Source organism: Mytilus californianus, unplaced genomic scaffold, assembly GCF_021869535.1.
Source record: "Mytilus californianus isolate M0D057914Y unplaced genomic scaffold, xbMytCali1.0.p SCAF_3, whole genome shotgun sequence".
Classification (NCBI taxonomy): domain Eukaryota; kingdom Metazoa; phylum Mollusca; class Bivalvia; order Mytilida; family Mytilidae; genus Mytilus; species Mytilus californianus.
Genome location: NW_026262679.1, coordinates 77,794,524 through 77,811,903, shown reverse-complemented (window position 1 = coordinate 77,811,903; position 17,380 = coordinate 77,794,524). Strand labels below are relative to the sequence as shown.

General features: G+C 31.7%; 1 protein-coding gene across 2 annotated transcripts in view; it reads left to right on the top strand.

The window, feature by feature from the left end:
- The window catches only part of LOC127735114 (probable G-protein coupled receptor 139), a 98,806-nt gene that overhangs the window by 75,589 nt on the left and 5,837 nt on the right, over window positions 1-17,380 (top strand). The window contains exon 1 of one of the 2 annotated variants that reach the window (XM_052245202.1): window positions 8,909-9,602. The exons of the other annotated variant lie outside the window; for it this stretch is intronic. Coding sequence (XP_052101162.1) covers window positions 9,567-9,602 — 36 coding nt within the window. The 5' untranslated portion in view covers window positions 8,909-9,566. Of the gene's footprint in view, window positions 1-8,908; window positions 9,603-17,380 lie in introns of those variants that run through there. 2 annotated transcript variants of the gene reach the window in all.

The following is a 17,380-nucleotide window of genomic DNA, read 5'->3' as shown; positions in this document are numbered from 1 at the left end:
TTTATTAAAATAAAAAGAAAATTAACACTCGATCCAAATCATAATTGCAAATTCACATCTCTAACTGAAAGGGAAACAATTACAAACAAATAGCATGAAGAACGAACGGGTATACCTATAGACGAAAATTTGGAAAGTCAGGAAACATGAAATCACTGTGAGATATCTGACATTACAACGACACTCTGTTGTGTCAACGCTGATAATTGATCTGCAAATCAATAGCAAAATATTGCAAGAAATTAATGGAAAAGAGGGCATTACGTGTAATTCTTATTGCTGGACTGGAATCATACAAAGATAAGAAGAATAAATTCCCTAAATGATACTTAACGTAAACTTATTTCCTTAAGGCACAGAAAGTGTCATGTTAAAACTCATGTACAAAGTTCGTTTATAAATCATTGCCAATATTGTTATTTGTCTTTTATGGTTTATTTGGCAAAAGTGGAAACTGGAAAACATGGCAAATATACATTAATTGCTATCTTTTAATTGTTGTTAAAATAGGATAATTGGATGATCGAAATAGAAAATCACGGTATGTAAATATTATATTAAGTATACAGTCTCAGTCACTTTAGGTGTAATACCACCATTGATTTTCCCCTATTAGTCTTAGTTAAATTTGCGCTTTTCAAAAAATTGTGCAGAATTTATCTTTGTTTCAAATAAAGAAATACTTGGCATGAGTCAAGTTTTATCCTGTCCAGTACTATAGAAAAAATTTCACATAACATTTCATTGCATATAAGAAAATAACATTCACTGGAAGTTAATCAATCAAATCCCCCCCCCCCCCTTTTTTAACCTGTGTACAAGCTTTAGTAACCATGTAACCTCAAGTTTCCAAAATATTCTATATAAACCCAAATAAAAAAATAATGGTGCTTTGAAATACCCAAGATAAATGTTTATGACCCAGAAATATGTTACTGCAATGAAATGTAGGATCAATTACCTACCACTGTCAAATTCAAGGGAATATTTTTTTTCGACCTATTTTCGTATGCAACCGGATGTGACGTACTATGATTTGGTGGTATTACACCTTTATAAAAGGGATAATTGGTTTTCCACAAAAGGCCAACCAAAGAATGGATGTTTAAACAACCGTCCTATTATTTTTTATATTTCTCATTTTAATGTGATATGATTTAAAACCCAGTTTGTTTAAACCGACACAATGATTGTGAGAGTACATCGTGTAAACTTGCAATGTATCAGCTAGTCACTTAACTCTAATAACTCTGCTCCCTGTATAGGCCTATAAAAGAGCGATCGGAGATCTGCTGAGTATAACGACTGACTTTCGGGTAACAAGTCAACAGAAAGGCATGTAATCTTTCCCGAAAACCGGTCAGTCTTTGCTCTTATGTCTTTATGTCGTAGCTTATTTAGCCAATTTAAAGTCTTTATTTTGACCCGACGGGAATCGATTCCAAATTGAAAAGAGCAAGCTACCACCAGACCAGGATGATAAAACAATGAAACACAATACATGTATCAACTGTTGAGGTTTGTTTTTATACGGCGACCACTTGAATATTCTGAAATATGCGGTTAGTTTTTATACGACAGCAAAAAAATTTTTGTGGTCGTATATTGGTATGACGTCGGCGTCGTCGTCGTCGTCGTCGTCGTCATCGTCGTCTGGCGTCGTCCGGCGTCGTCCGAAGACACATTGGTTTTCGCACTCCAACTTTAGTTTAAGTGAATGGATCTCTATGAAATTTTACCACAAGGTTCAATACCACAAAAGGAAGGTGGGGATTGATTTTGGGGGTTATGGTACCAACAGTAAAGGAATTAGGGGCCAAAAAGGGGCCAAAAATAAGCATTTTTGTAATTTCCAGACATAACTTGTGTGTTAGTGTATGGATCTCTCTGACATTGTACCACAAGGTTCCATATCACAAAAGGAATGCTGGGATTGATTTTGGGGGTAATTGCCTCAAAATTTTAGGAATTAGGGGCCAAAAAAGGGGCAAAAAACAAGCATTTTTCTAGTTTCATGACAATAACTTGTGTGTAAGTGTATGGATCTTTCTGAAATTGTACTACAAGGTTCCATATCACAAAGGGAAAGCTGGAATTGAGTTTGGGGGTAATTGCCGAAACGTGTAGGAATTGGGGGGCCAAAAAGGGGCCAAAAATAAGCATTTTTCTAGTTTCCAGACAATAACTTGTGTTCAAGTGTATGGATCTCTCTGAAATTGTACTGCAAGGTACCATACCACAAAGGGAAGGCTTGGATTGATGATGGGGGTAATTGCCTCAATATTTTAGGAATTAGGGACCAACAAGGGGCAAAAAACACATTTTTCTAGTTTCCAGACAATAACTTGTGTTGACAAGTGTATGGATCTCTCTGAAATTGTACTGCAAGGTACCATACCACAAAGGGAAGGCTGGGATTGAGTTTGGGGTGGTGAATCATAAGGGGGTTCCAAAAATTTGGGGGGGGGGATTTTTTTTTTTTCCTTTTTTTTTCTTTTAAATTTTCCATTTTAAGTTGGTTATTTCTGATTTATATTTAAAAGCAAATAATAATGATATGGTAGGAGATACACACCAAACAGGATGTGTAAATTATTATATAATAAGTATTGTGCAATAGCAAGAAATTTTCAATTGCACAGTATTGCACAATAGCAAGAAATCTTCAATTGCACAGTATTGTGCAATAGCAATAAATCTTCAATTGCACAGTATTGCACAATAGCAAGAAATATCCAATAGCACAATATTGCGCAATAGCAAGAAATTGTCAATAGTACAGTATTGCGCAATAGCAAGAAATATTTAATTGCACAGTATTGTGCAAAAGAAGATACTTCGTATAAATTGCTTATTTCTTGACCAATTTCAATGGGATTTTATTCTTGAATTCTTGGGGTTCTTTAATATGCTGAATCTAACCGTGTATCTTGTTTTTGGAATTTGGGCCCCTTTTTAAATTGGTCCACATTGAGGTCCAATGGGTCCAAAATTAAACTTTGTTTGATTTCATCAAAAATTGAATTATTGGGGTTCTTTGATATGCCGAATCTAACCGTGTATTTAGATTCCTAATTTTTGATTCCGTTTTCAAATTGGTCTACATTAAGGTCCAAAGGGTCCAAAATAAAACTTAGTTTGATTTTAACAAAAATTGAATTCTTAGGGTTCTTTGATATGCTGAATCTAAACATGTATTTAGATTTTTGATTATGGGCCCAGTTTTCAAGTTGGTCCAAATCGGGGTCCAAAATTAAACTTTGTTTGATTTCAACAAAAATTGAATTCTTGGGGTTCTTTGATATGCTGAATCTAACCATGTATTTAGATTTTGGATATTGGACCATAATGGGTGAATGTCCAATTTAAAATTTTTAAGTTCTTAGACCACATTCATTCTGTGTCAGAAACCTATGCTGTGTCAAATATTTAATCACAATCCAAATGCAAAGCTGTATCAAGCTTGAATGTTGTGTCCATACTTGCCCCAACTGTTCAGGGTTCGACCTCTACGGTCGTATCAAGCTGCGCCCTGCGGAGCATTTTATTATACGTTGCACTGATCTATAAATGAAAAATGAAATTATCGAGCTAATCATGTTAATCGTTTTTCTTTATGTTACACTTTATTACACAATTAAAACAATAGTTTTAAAAAATATCATATACACTGCCTTCCGTTGCTTTAAATATAAAATACGAGGAGATCTACATGTCTAGGGGTTGTTACTGCGAAAACAAGATATTGGCTAATTGCTCAGTCAGTGCTTTGGTTACATAAATAATGTCTTTTAAGAACATCAGTTGCTTCGACTATAGGACAAAATGGGTGCTTTACGGGAAGCAGGAAATGTTTTCCTTTCCGGAGCGCCTTGTTTATTACTTCTTCCCTACTTATACAACATACCATCCATCAATACGCCAAGTTTTCTGAAGAAGTTTACTTTCGCCACTAGCTGCAGTGTCTATTTTTTCAGGGTTTACTTTGCATCATATGTTTTCTAAATAGCTACGAAATTATTTGAGATGATGGACTGCTGAGGTAATCAACAATTACACATAAAACCAGAAATGAAATAGCACAGCAATGAAAAATGACTGACTGAAGATGGCACTTCATATATTTATTTGTCATCTTATGCTTTTTTAACTCTGAAATATGGGCATGCAAGATATTGAAAATTTAAACGGTTATTAAATAATATGTTGTTATATAACATCAGCGTTTTAGAAAATTAAATTATATCTTTGATAGCGAAGACAAACAAGAAAATTTATATGTTTCATTCTTTATTGTATTTAATTTTAATCATCATTATTCTAAATTTACCAATTATTCTTCGATTGAATTTGGTTTCTGATATTCCAATATGACTATCTGTAATTCTGAACTCTTTGATCATAGCCACCATAGCTTCACATTAAATCTGTACGGTGATGTTATCGGGTAACATGATTAAAAGGTTAATAGAAGACTGTTGTCTATAAAATTACTTACAAATCTGAGTCTGACATTTATGATCTATATAAGTAACGATTGGTAATCGACGATCATTTTATGGGAAAGTGTGTTTCAAACGATTCTTTGATGAATGTTGCATGATGGTATTGATAGCGTGCATGCCATCGTGACCTAGGGCGATACAAGGCTTATTTTCAAAAAAATACAATTTAATCTGGAATTTTCCTCTTTCCTATTTGACCATGACAAATTAAGATTGAATTGTTTTTCAAAACAGTTTGATCAAAAACTATAACCAGACGTAGTAGAGCTTAGCAGATAACACAGAATCCTGCTGTCATATTTTAGTCAAACCTTAAGTGATATGTGTCTAGTTAAACAATTTTTTAAAAGAATCATTGAGAACAACTGATAATAAACTCATATTTTATCTCAGATCGTTAGCTTATCATCTATGAGCTTTGAAATGAACATGGAATAATGATAAGACTTTGATTCTGATTCAGTCAGTTTATCATGAGTTCAACAATAGGTGACGCGCAGATACATACCATAATAAAAGTGTTTTTGATGATATGAAATATATTTCGATATAACCTATATTTCGAATATTATAAATAAAACATATAATCATTACATGATCGTCCATTAGAGTTTGCGGTCAGACCAAACTGTGCTCAATGTAATCAATCAAAATTTCCACAGGGCCTATATTCTCAAATGGGATTTCAAATTAAAAAGGAACTGTGTGACGTAGTCATTACTGTATGTTAATGGATCATTAATCCCATATCGACAAAGTGGGGTTATCTAAAACACCAATCAATGAATAAACACACCATGTTCAAATATTATTTTTTATGAAAGATATGATTTTCACTTTTGATATATTTTCTTTGCACAGTAAGTGTGATTTATTTCAATAGATAATGATCTGTTGCATCTTTAATACTTATGTAATCGGCGTGATCATATTTTAAGTCTTCTGTCTACAAAGCTTTACTTCATGGCGGCTTCGGTTGGTAATGAGTAAAATGTGTTCTGTTACACCAAATTGAAATTCAGAAATAGATCGTTGCAAACCGTATCCGGCAAATTACAGTCTTTAAATTTTTTGTCAACTTCCAAACCCGTGCAAATATTCATTTAGTTTTACTAAAAGAATATTTTTGAAAGAATGGACACGTTTAAAGATCATACATCAAAGGGCTAATGTTTGTAACTAAAATGAATATTAGTGTAGTTTAGTTGAAATGTTCAATTAGCTAAAATATCTCTATGATAGTTGTTAAGAAAAGATATCAACAAAGAAAAATCTTCACATTTTCAATCGATTATGTATAGAAACAGTGTGTTTTTCGGAATTTCTGGTGATACAATCATACAATTAACTTTTTATAAAAATGGAAATGGTTATAAACATTAAACGGTAAACAGTATTATATCATAATATAATACATGAATGCATGTCTGCCATATTTGTTTTTCGATAATTGTTTTAGCAAAAATCAGACTGTTGGTTTTCTCATTTGAAATGTTTCATTTTTGTCATGCTGCTGCCTTCTATAGCTTACTATATACCGTAAATTGGGAAATTTTGGCGTCGGGTTATTTTGGCGGTTTTCTCTCGAAAGGCATGCGTTTTATTTTGGTGTGTGTAATTTTGGTGCTTCGTCCAATTGATATGTTTAATTTTGGAGCAACAGTAGTGAGCAGGCTCATTCAAATTTGCCTGTATTTACCCGTTTATTGACAAAATATCATTGAATTTCTCAAACTAGAAACACGACAAAGTTAACTTAATGAAGGAATCGGATACGGATGCAATTGCAAATAATTCCGTATATCGTGGTTCAAAGCTGAAAGAAAATATGAAATAAAGTCTTATACATTAAAATCACTTTTTAAATAGATTATTTATTTTTTTATAAATATCATATTAAAAAAGTTTTAATCATCTCTATTGTAGTACATGTTAATCTATTGACGATCAAGGATTTAAATTTTAATCCTTATGCCTCTGGCAGTAAATGTTAATTAATAGAAGATAAAATAACCCAATTTACGGTATACGGTGTGGGTTTTGCTCATTGCTGAATGCTATACAGTGACCTATCGTTTCTTACATACACATCATCTGGTCTGTGGTGGATAGTTGCCTCATTGATAACCATACCACATATCCTTATGTTTATATTATTTTTGAATGCATGTATGCAAGATTTATTCATATGCTTAATGTACAGCAAAGAGTGCAATAGTTAAAATTTTCTACCGAAATGTTCTGTTAATGACAAACTTAACACTTTTACAAACATACGATTATCAGAGAGATAAAGAGATGTGTAAATTAACGACCTGCAGCTGTGTCAGTATTTTAAATCAAAGAAAAGATTTCATATCAATAGTATTAAGCTTGATCTTAAAAAGATCTCATCAAATAAGAATAACTTTCTTCCAACCTTAAAAAATGGAAAATTTATTATCGAGGTTAAACAGGTGACAAAATATTATAACTTGTCTGTACATATGTTTTCATAACTGATTTGTAAAATTCCTTAAACAAAAACAAATTTCAATATATGGTTCCAGCAATGACATCAGCATATTTCCTTGATTTTCAAATCTTTTAAGCTGCTAAATGCATTTACATTTGTAATGTAGTAGAATACTTTCCTTGTTCTAAATACCATTCATTGGAGTTCGTTTGTCGTTATTGAAACGGATATGAATACAAGAAATTCAGCATCCAAACAACACAAGCTAATCAAAATATGCATCTGGAGAACACCGTCGGCCTCCAAGAATGATGGACAAACAAAAATCGTACGACGAGCTTAAAATCATCTCTGGTCTGAACTCAATATCAGACATTTTCGATAGACAAAAAAATATTAAAAATAAACTTTTGATTAATAAGATAGAAATAAGAAGCGATAGCGACAACAACTGGCCAGTAGAATGGCAACATACTAATATAGTTCAAAAACTCAAAACGCTGTATAACGAATATCGAATTTACAGTAGACCAAAATACGTCCAGTTAGCATTGAAAATGTTAATAAGAAATAGACAAATGTTCTGTTAATACATGTTATTTAAAAATATTCAATGTATGTTCTAATAGAATAGGTCAGTTAGAAAGTGTTGGGACATATGATTCGGTATCATTCCGCTACGTAAGATACCTGGCTTATAACTTACTACGCCAGACGCGCGTTTCATCTAAACAAGAACCATAAGTGGCTCTCAAATCAAAACAGTTGGAAGGCCAATTCAATTAGGAGGTTGAAGAGCATTGAAAACCAAAAATTCCAAAAATTTGGCGGCCAAATCTTGCTTAAGGATGTTCGCTCCTCTTGTTTTTGAATTTTTGCCAGATGTTCGGCATCCTCTGGTTTTATCCCTGTTTTGCCATTAAAAAATTTTGTTCACTAACCCCTACTTTTCTGTTCATCATTTTATTAAATATAGTTTTAAAAAGCCGTATTTGAAAATCCTATAAAATCCTTGTTATTTTTTCCTAGTTTTTAAAAGAGAAAAGCGGACAATGTTAAAAGTATGAAAAATCTAGAGAGAATCATTTTCCGCCACATTTTCAATGGCTTATATCTCGAAAACAAGCACACGGACCCTTCATTTTTTTCTGCTTTTTTAGTTCCTTTATTCATATACTATCATTTTATAACAGTCTTTTAAAAAGCTTGTTATTTTGATGGAGAGTAGCGAACATTCTTAAGCCGTCTATGCCTGGGGCCAGTAAAAACGTAGTCTTTCAAATTATTTCAAAGTGTTATGAAAACTAAATTTACTACAGCTATGAGGTATTGGTTATGATCATTGTTGAATTCAGTACGATGACCAATATTTGATAACAGTTGTACGTCATTTGGTCTGACTCTGGTGGAAAGTTGTCACATTTGTAATAACACCACATCTTCTTATTTTTGTATTGTATACATCTAAAAAGATTAGATATGAGATTCGCAAAAGGGAGAGGACGTAACTAATGTTGTTATGACTTGTGTCCAATCCCTTTTGCAAATAAAATATGTTTAAACTAAACGCAAAACTTTACACTGCTTTGTATTAACCAATCCATATAAATCACAGTCTGAGAAATCAAAAAATGAATAAATCATTCAACATTTCAATTGTCTAATAAAACATTTATGTGAGAAATGTGAAAATTTTCTTATCGATTAATAATCTAGTACTGAAAACATTCTATGACAAAGAAATCTTAATGGTCAAGTCTCATTTCTACAAAAGTAATTACAATTTTGAAAAACGCCCTATCTGAAAATCACTTACCAATGGAGTACATTACTGTAATGCATTCGATCATTTTTTGCTCTTACATAATTTTGAATGTTTTATTTTCCACGTGCGAGTGTCGAGTATATAAATAACATCGAACGACTTAACTTTGCAAAGAGAATCGAATCACCGTGTCTTATTTTGGATCATTTGTTCTTATATATTTTGCTTTTAGTTGGAAATTACTGCGAAGAGTTTCTCCAGGGACAAATTAAACAACTTAGCTATAAAACTAATGGTATTGGAAGATCTGTTTATAATTGTTACAAGTGTGAAAACTTGACCGATTTCAACTTCGAGTACAGTATAAAGAACGAATTTACTAAAACGTTCTCAAGAAAATATGTGTTATGTCAACTTTTCAGTCAATGTAAATTTTTGCGCAAGTTAATCTCGAGTGAAAAAACACTGAACGGAAATCGTCTTGGTCAGAAACACATTCCAAACACTCTGGATAATTCGTATAAAATTAACTAGTAGAATCAATAGAAAGCTTGAGCATTTTCAAATTATTCAAATATTCCCAAGATAAAGTTTCTACAAGAAATAAATCATAGAGGACATAAATTGGTTACTGTTGACACTAACGCTTCCATGTACTAGAAAGAGACGGAGCTAGTGTAGGATTTGTCTTCTTAACAATTATTAGTGATTACTACATTGCATTGCATTTATTTTTGCTTCAAACAATGGACACTTGATTATATAAACTGATATCCGTAAATATATGCCCATTTAGTTTTGATATTTGCTATTCGTAGAGGTTTTCTCTTTAACGTTAATCATGGCGTACAAGTTCCCGGACTTTGATTATATTGAGGTATGTGTATTTTTTCATTTTTAATAAGGGATTATTTTTTTGCAGTTTTCATTCTTTCATTTTTCTGTTATTTTGTTTGTGTTTAGGGGAGAGAGGTTATATAGTTAAATCGTTTGCATTCATTGTCTGAAACTTTGCAATCTATTTGATAATATCATACAATGTAGTTTTGATCTATATTTGATAATATCATACAATGAATTTGATTTAATTACAAGATATGTTTCGAACTTGTATACTTTTATTTAACTTATATTATATGCTAGAAAATAAGTGTGTGAATTTGACGAAATCTTGGAATAAACTGACATACTAATAGTTCTTTAAAATAATCTTTTCGTTGGAGTTGACTTTAGTCTACTTCATTCGAAGTGTTTATGTATTTGCTGTACATTTTACTCAAAATTCTCTTTTAATCTCTCCTCTATACTTAGTAAAAGGGTGCAATTCTTAATAACTTATATACTAATTTTAATTTTCTTGATAATATTAGCAATTCCTTGAAGCATGCAATGCACCTTCATTTTTATGAAAGCGTAAACGGATATTCATTTGTACCCGACTTGCTCTCCTTCCGTTTTGAACCGATTTATAGATTTATTTACATTAATCTAAAACCTAAATGAAATAGTTGAATACATTACATTTACAGGAAAATAAGTGAACTTCATGCGTCTTATCAACACAGTACACACAAAAGATAACTGGCATTTGTGATTCTGTTAAAAAAATAGTATTGTAAATTTCCTGGTGAAAGATTGTCTTGAGATAAAAACAAAAACGCATATGTATATCTGTTGTAAAGCACATATGATTTTGGTAAATTCAACATATGGCAAAAGACTTGTACAGTAGTCCTCGTTTTCAAAATATGAAAAAAATATTAGTTTTCAAAATATGAAAAAAAAAAAGTTTCAGTGCTCGTTCTAACATAATACTACCAACTACTTGTTCGTCACCGGTATATTTACAAACCAGCTACAATTTTATTAATAATAGATAAAAGAAAGGAATGAATAGTACATTAAAAGGATAACAGGTATTACCAAAAATATTGGACAATACAACTGACCAAACCAATATCCAACACCCGACCGGTATGGAAAGGTCACAACCAATCATATATAAGCAAATATCCTACCAAAAAAGTATAACAAAAATACCGAACTCCAAGGTAAATTCAAAAAGGGGAAATTCTGTAAAAACTGACGAAATCAAACGTTAGACTTTTATCAACCAATTGAAAACAACGGTTATATTCTTGACCAACTACACCTTACTAATATGCGCTGTAAAGGAATTTTATATAATAAAGCCATAATTTTAAGCCATTTCCGATTATAACATGTGCATATGCATATCGTTGACTTCCTTTTTCCTTCATTGAAATTTGTTTTTGGAATTACAATAATTTTGCTTGGTAAAAATAAAAAGCAGGGGAACAAATAATATGTGGATGTGATATGGTGGATAAAAAAGCTGTAATTTTTTTTTATTTTGGTTTTCTTATATATACTTGTGACCGTATAATAATCTTTTAGTATAACAACATTATGATTTTGTACAGGCTAATAGTTCAACAAAGCATAAGGCAATAAAGAGTACAAAGTGATTTTGAAAATGCTGTTATGTTATCATGATTATCAGATAAATTTGTGTTACATAAATGAAATATCTGTGACCAAGCGAAAACTTTAAATGGGTTCGAACATGTGTCCAATACTAGTATTTAGTATTTCTGTGCAGTGTTTTGTGCGCTATTGTTTATCTTTGATATTGTAAATCCTTCTTATTCCCTGCCTATAGTGATGGTCGTAAATTTCGTAATTTTGATTTCCCTTAAGTATCATTTTACCCTTTTTTTTGCAAAAAAGAAATATTTCAAATAAATCGTATAGCTATAGAAAAGTAGAATACAATGAAATTTAAGTACATGCTTCTCAATAAAAAGCGCTTTACCACTAATGACTTCAACAAAAAAGATTAAAGTAATAATTTCAGATGTCATTGCATTAACTGGTTTACTCATTATACGTTTTAAGAAACCCAATTACGGTAACAGATGAAAATTGCTGTATACAAACTAAGACATTAAAGATATTGATGTTCAATCAAAAAAGTATTTAATTCCGCTCTGTATTCAAGTCTGATGTTACTGTTACCCGAACAATGAAGTTAATAGGTTGAGAGAAAAAGCGAATTAAATTTATGAAAGGAAACATTTTCTGGAATATTACTGTGAACCATTATAGATACATTGCACTGCATTATCAAATCTTTGCTGGTAATATGTGATTTTGTTTAAAGAATAATCTTTTCCTAAAGAAATGCAGCTATGTTTCAATTGCAATTAGAGGTGAAGTCAACTCATATTATTATGATAAAATAAAACCGAAGTATAAGATCGCCGAACTTGTTATACCGTAAATATGTACATGCCGTACAAGGACTGGAAACCCAAGTGTTCGGTCTTTTTTTTTTTAACTTTGTAATAAAATTAAAAAAAGGCCACATGAAAAAGTTATTTGATAAATTATACAGACTATTTTTTTGTTGAGATATATTTACATTAACTTGAGTTTGAATGTGGTCAGTAACTTCGCAATCTATGACAATTATAAGGTAATACAGTCATTGTAATATAAAAATAAGAAGATGTGGTATAATTGCCAATGAGACAACGCTCCACCAGAGACCTAATGACATAGAATTAACAGCTATAGGTCGCCGTACGGTCTTCAACAATGAGCAAAACCCATACCGCATAGTCAGCTATATATTGTAATGTCTTTTATATAGCTGTGTTTTGTCCTCTGATATACCAGTACATTCTATGGAACTAAGTGCCTTTTGTAGATTTGTTTTTGTTGAGGTTTATACTATCATTTCTTTCAACGGATGGAGGGAAAAATAGAGTTTAGGGCATGCATATAAAACTTTATGAATTTGCTGCGTCCGAACCGCTTTTCTAATTTTAAATTCACCAGGAAAGCTCATATCCAAAAATGTGAATGCCGTGTATAAAAACTTGACTAGCTATATGACCAAAAGGGACAGAAAAGAATATCCCAAACCATCTAAGGTCAACTTTGCCCGAGGGAGTTGGAACCTTAGTTTCTAATAATTGCTTAATCGATTAATGGACCATTTAGGAATGTAATTTATAAATCATGTCAGTGGCTAAGCACCGACCAATGGGTTGATGTTACAAGCAGCTCTATCGATCCAGTGCGATAAAAATGAAAATAACATTTAATTAATCTGGTGCTTCTAAAGCGCTTCTCTGGATTTACTTTCATCAGAAATGCTCATATTAAAAAAATTTAAAGCAACACTTAATACGCTATATTATGACCAATACTGACGGCCTAAAACCGAAACGACTTTCACTGACTCGCCACATATATATCGTCGAAGGACGTATTTATCTTTTAGTGTAAGATTTTATTTCAAAATTCTACTATCTAGTCTTCACCTAGAAAATCCTTACCAAATTTGATCATTTAGACAAACAAATGACTTGAAAGCAAGCTCGGTGTTATGCACGATCGTTGTCCTCAAACGTTAGGATAATTTTTGAATAATGTATGCATAAACGTACTACTCTCCGGTTCAACTTTATTTGAACTTTTATTGTAGTTTTCCTAAAAGTATTTTGTTAGAACACAGATGGTAGAAAGTATGAGATAAATTTACTCATATATAAAGTGAATAACCCTGAATGTAAAACAAATCTGCACACACTGACGCTTTTGTCAGTCTTATCAGTATTAAGGTATTAAGTTTATACATCGCTGGAGGCCTTCTGTCAACGTTAAGGATGTAGAAGATCTCGTTTTGATGTTTTGTTTATAACAGTGTTTAACAATCTGCCATCTTATGTTTTTACTTAATGAATTCCTTTTGACAAATATATACTGACAACTTGTAAAGGGATCTTTTGTCTTTTCCGTTGTCCGCACAATCGCTCTTTAAACCCGCGACTCCGGGTTTTTTGGATCGATTCGTGCTGCTTTGTGTAGAATTTGATGGAGTATTGTTTGTCTGTTCGTATTCTTTTCTGTTGGTGTTTATAGATATAAGAAGATGTGGTATGAGTGCTAATGAGACAACTCTCCATCCAAGTCAAAATTTATAAAAGTAAAGTTTTGTCTGTTTTTCTTCAACTTGTGGTTTTCGTGTGCCCCTTGGTATTTTCTATTCTTTTCCAAATCAGTGATCTGATTTCAACACAACATGTCAGGAAATGTTTTTCATTTTTTTTTTATCAAAATGTGTGTAGTAGCAGGTATCTTGAATTCACAACGCCTCCTAAACAACTTACTCGATTTAAGGGAAAGTATACGTTATCTAATTTACATACATATCATTTAATTTGGATGTAACACGTCCTCTGATTGGCTGAAAGTGTTTTGTCTATCAGCTCATAGACATAATTTTGTCATGTGACCGCAACGTCATCAACATTTTATCATGGTTTACTCGTTTTTAGAATTAAATTATAAGAAATGACCTTAATATTTTTTCTGTCTATTCGAAATAACATGAAAAATGTGGTGCACACTTTTAAATAACCCGCTACGCGGGTTATTCAGTGTGCACCACATTTTTTATGTTATTTCTTCATAGACAGAAAAAATATTACAGTCATTCCTTAAGTATACCATCTATTTTGGATTATTTTGAGGTTTCTCATAGCAAAACATGGACTTTGCCATGTTTATACAAATGGGGGAATAAGATAATGAATGTGTGCTCAGACCACAGTTTAAATATAATTCTTTTGCATGTATCAATACATGTTGGAACAACAACCACTTCATTCTGAACAAAATAATATGTCCAGTCATAGTCAGACCGAATTAATTCTGAACAATTGTTTTCAGAACATCTACCAACCCAACTAACCTTGTCCACAAAAAAGTTACCATCCTTAACTTATTAAAATTCATCAGTGTAAGAGAAGACCATATACAATCCAGTTCCATTCATTAGATCTAAGGGTTCAAATTGCCTGTACTTTCCTGTTGATTACAAATAAAATTAACCTCTCAGTCCCTAAAAGCATCGGTCAATGGAATTTGTTATGCAGCTTTGTATTCGAGTGATTTTGTCTCTTTGCAATTTTTTACGGTTATAAACTATTGTTTTGTATGCAGTTTATTCTATCCTTTCATTTACTTTTTAGGTTAATTTCTGAATGAATATCAAGGACATTTTGTATTCCGGCTTCTCTGAGATATGAAACATTTTGATGTATTCATCCTTCCTTTGGGATAACATTAATTTTATTTCTTTGTTTAAAAGGTGTTTATTCCCACTATAATATCGATGCAAATGGCCTCAATTGAAATCTCGCGATACTACCGACAATTAAGTTGTTTTGTAATTTTTCAAAATCTTACATTTGTTATTCACATTTACGATAATTCACTGTGCAAAAAGCACTTTTATTAATGTTTTCTCACTTTCTGCGATATGAAATATAGGATTTTACAAAATGCATTCATTTTTTAGGTAATCAGGATAACTTTTGGCCTGTTTCTTCCATTTTCGAAAATTTTCTTATTGTTTTCGATACAAGAAAACTTGATTAATGTAATAATTATCAAGACATCGATTTCAGAATCAGATGGAACGTATTGTTGCATGATTCAATTCAAACCCTTCACAATGCTTTGATTTTGTTTACGATTAACCATTCTAGCTTTGGTATTTTTGTCATTACCGATACAATAGGACTTTGATAAGATTTTAGTTCCCAGGAGTATCCGTCCAACAAACAGATACTCTATGTGTATCTTGATAGATTCAAATGTATCCGCAAGGTGTCAATTAACTAATGAATTAAATTTATAAATAATCAACCGATTAGACTTTGATATGATAAACTACTTGATTATAAACATTTAGTTTGAAGGTTTTTAGTCTATAACTTCCTAGAACACATGAGAATGTTTTGTTTTATCAACAGCTTCTAAAATCCAGCGAGTAATACCCCAATTGGATGCAAGACGAGAAGTTCCGAAATATGTTATTGCTGATAAAGTTTTTTATATTTTAGTGTCTTATAAGATAGTGCAAGACATTTTGAAAAAACAGTTTGTTATATTTTCTCTATAATTTTTCTTTATAATTGAAAACTACGACTAGGTGCCGCTCAGTTTTAAATTAGATTTTGCCAGTATTGAAAAGAAACAAACACATAAAAATAAAAGCCTAGTTAATTATAGTATGCAAATCTTTTAATCCATGCATTAAAAAAAAAGAACTTTCCCCCAGGAAACATACTGCTGAAGGCGGCAGCGCAAACAAAGTGAGCTCTTACAGCAACATATTTGTGGTAGAAATTTAAATACAAAATTATTAAAAACTTTTAAATTGCTACCATAAAAAGGTACCGTTCTCTATGCCGCTCGCATAGTTGTTTTTATGTGGTTCTTCTGAAGTCACCGGAGTTTTAGGCGTTTTCGATGTCACTAAGTTTAGCTCCTCTGTACCAAATGTTATTGCCACGACAATGTCGTGGTCGGTGTATTTTATGTTCAAACATAGTCTCTCCTAAAACCCACAGGTTTTATTAAACTTTGGCTAAATAATAATTCCACAGTAAGCTGAAAATATGAGAACTCCCATGATGGCAAGAAATAATTCATTAAATAATTTTAATCTTTAAAATACAATGAAAAAGTTTAAAAACCTTTGCCAGAGTTATGCAAAGTGAAAAATAAAATAAGTTAGAACGTATACAAGAAGTGTTCCTTGATATTCTAGAGTAAGTAGGGCACAAGAAAAGTTAAAGAAGACCAAGAACCCATACACAAAGAGAAGTTTATAAACAAACATTACTATGATTTAAGTAGCAGTTATCGAACTCAACTACTAGTATTTAAATAAATGACGATTGGCAGGTACTTGTTTATTTTCAACCAATTAATACTTGCAGTAATTATTCTTCTTTGTAAGAAAATTGAACCAAACAAGTACATTCAACGCATTCAAGAACAACGGAAATTGTGTCTGGAAATTTAGGAAGAATTCCAGAAAACTTCTAATCAAAGTGGTAATCATTTACAAAATAAGCCGACAATATGTTGATTTATTACAGTAAACACACATTATTGACCAGAGGTTATAGTCATCCAATTGCTTTTAGTGTAAAACTTATACGTAGTATATAAGATAAGTATTATAGTTTACTCATTTCTGCATCTACAAATGATAATATTATGTCATACTGTACACCAAACATTAGACAAAATATGAGCATAAAGAAATAAATATTTAACTAGTAAGGGTCCTAATATAAGCATTGAAATTAATTGTTACCAGTCTTATTCGAGTCTTTGTTATTACAAGATCGGAACGAAAGTTATGTTTTTTTCAGAAAGTATTTGTTTAGAGGGAAAGACTACTTTCAAGTCAGCTTATGATCTAATACCATCGGCAAAAAAAAATGGAAATTCCAAGACTGTTACCAGAACCATTTTATGCTTTTTATTTTTTTTTAATCTTCACTTGAGTAATCTTGACACTGATTTGATATATGTAAAAAATGGTCTGTTGCGCGTTTATAAAACTATTCACATCTGCGTTATATAACGAAACAACAGAGAATATAACGTGGTTTGAAGAACGTAAACGAATATACAGATACATTTTAAACGCCTTTTTAAAAGGTATAGCATGATATAGCAATGGATGTGACAGTAGGTGTAGTTAATGCCTTAAACCAAGGACTACGCATGAAAGCAAAAAATCATATTTACAATGGTTCC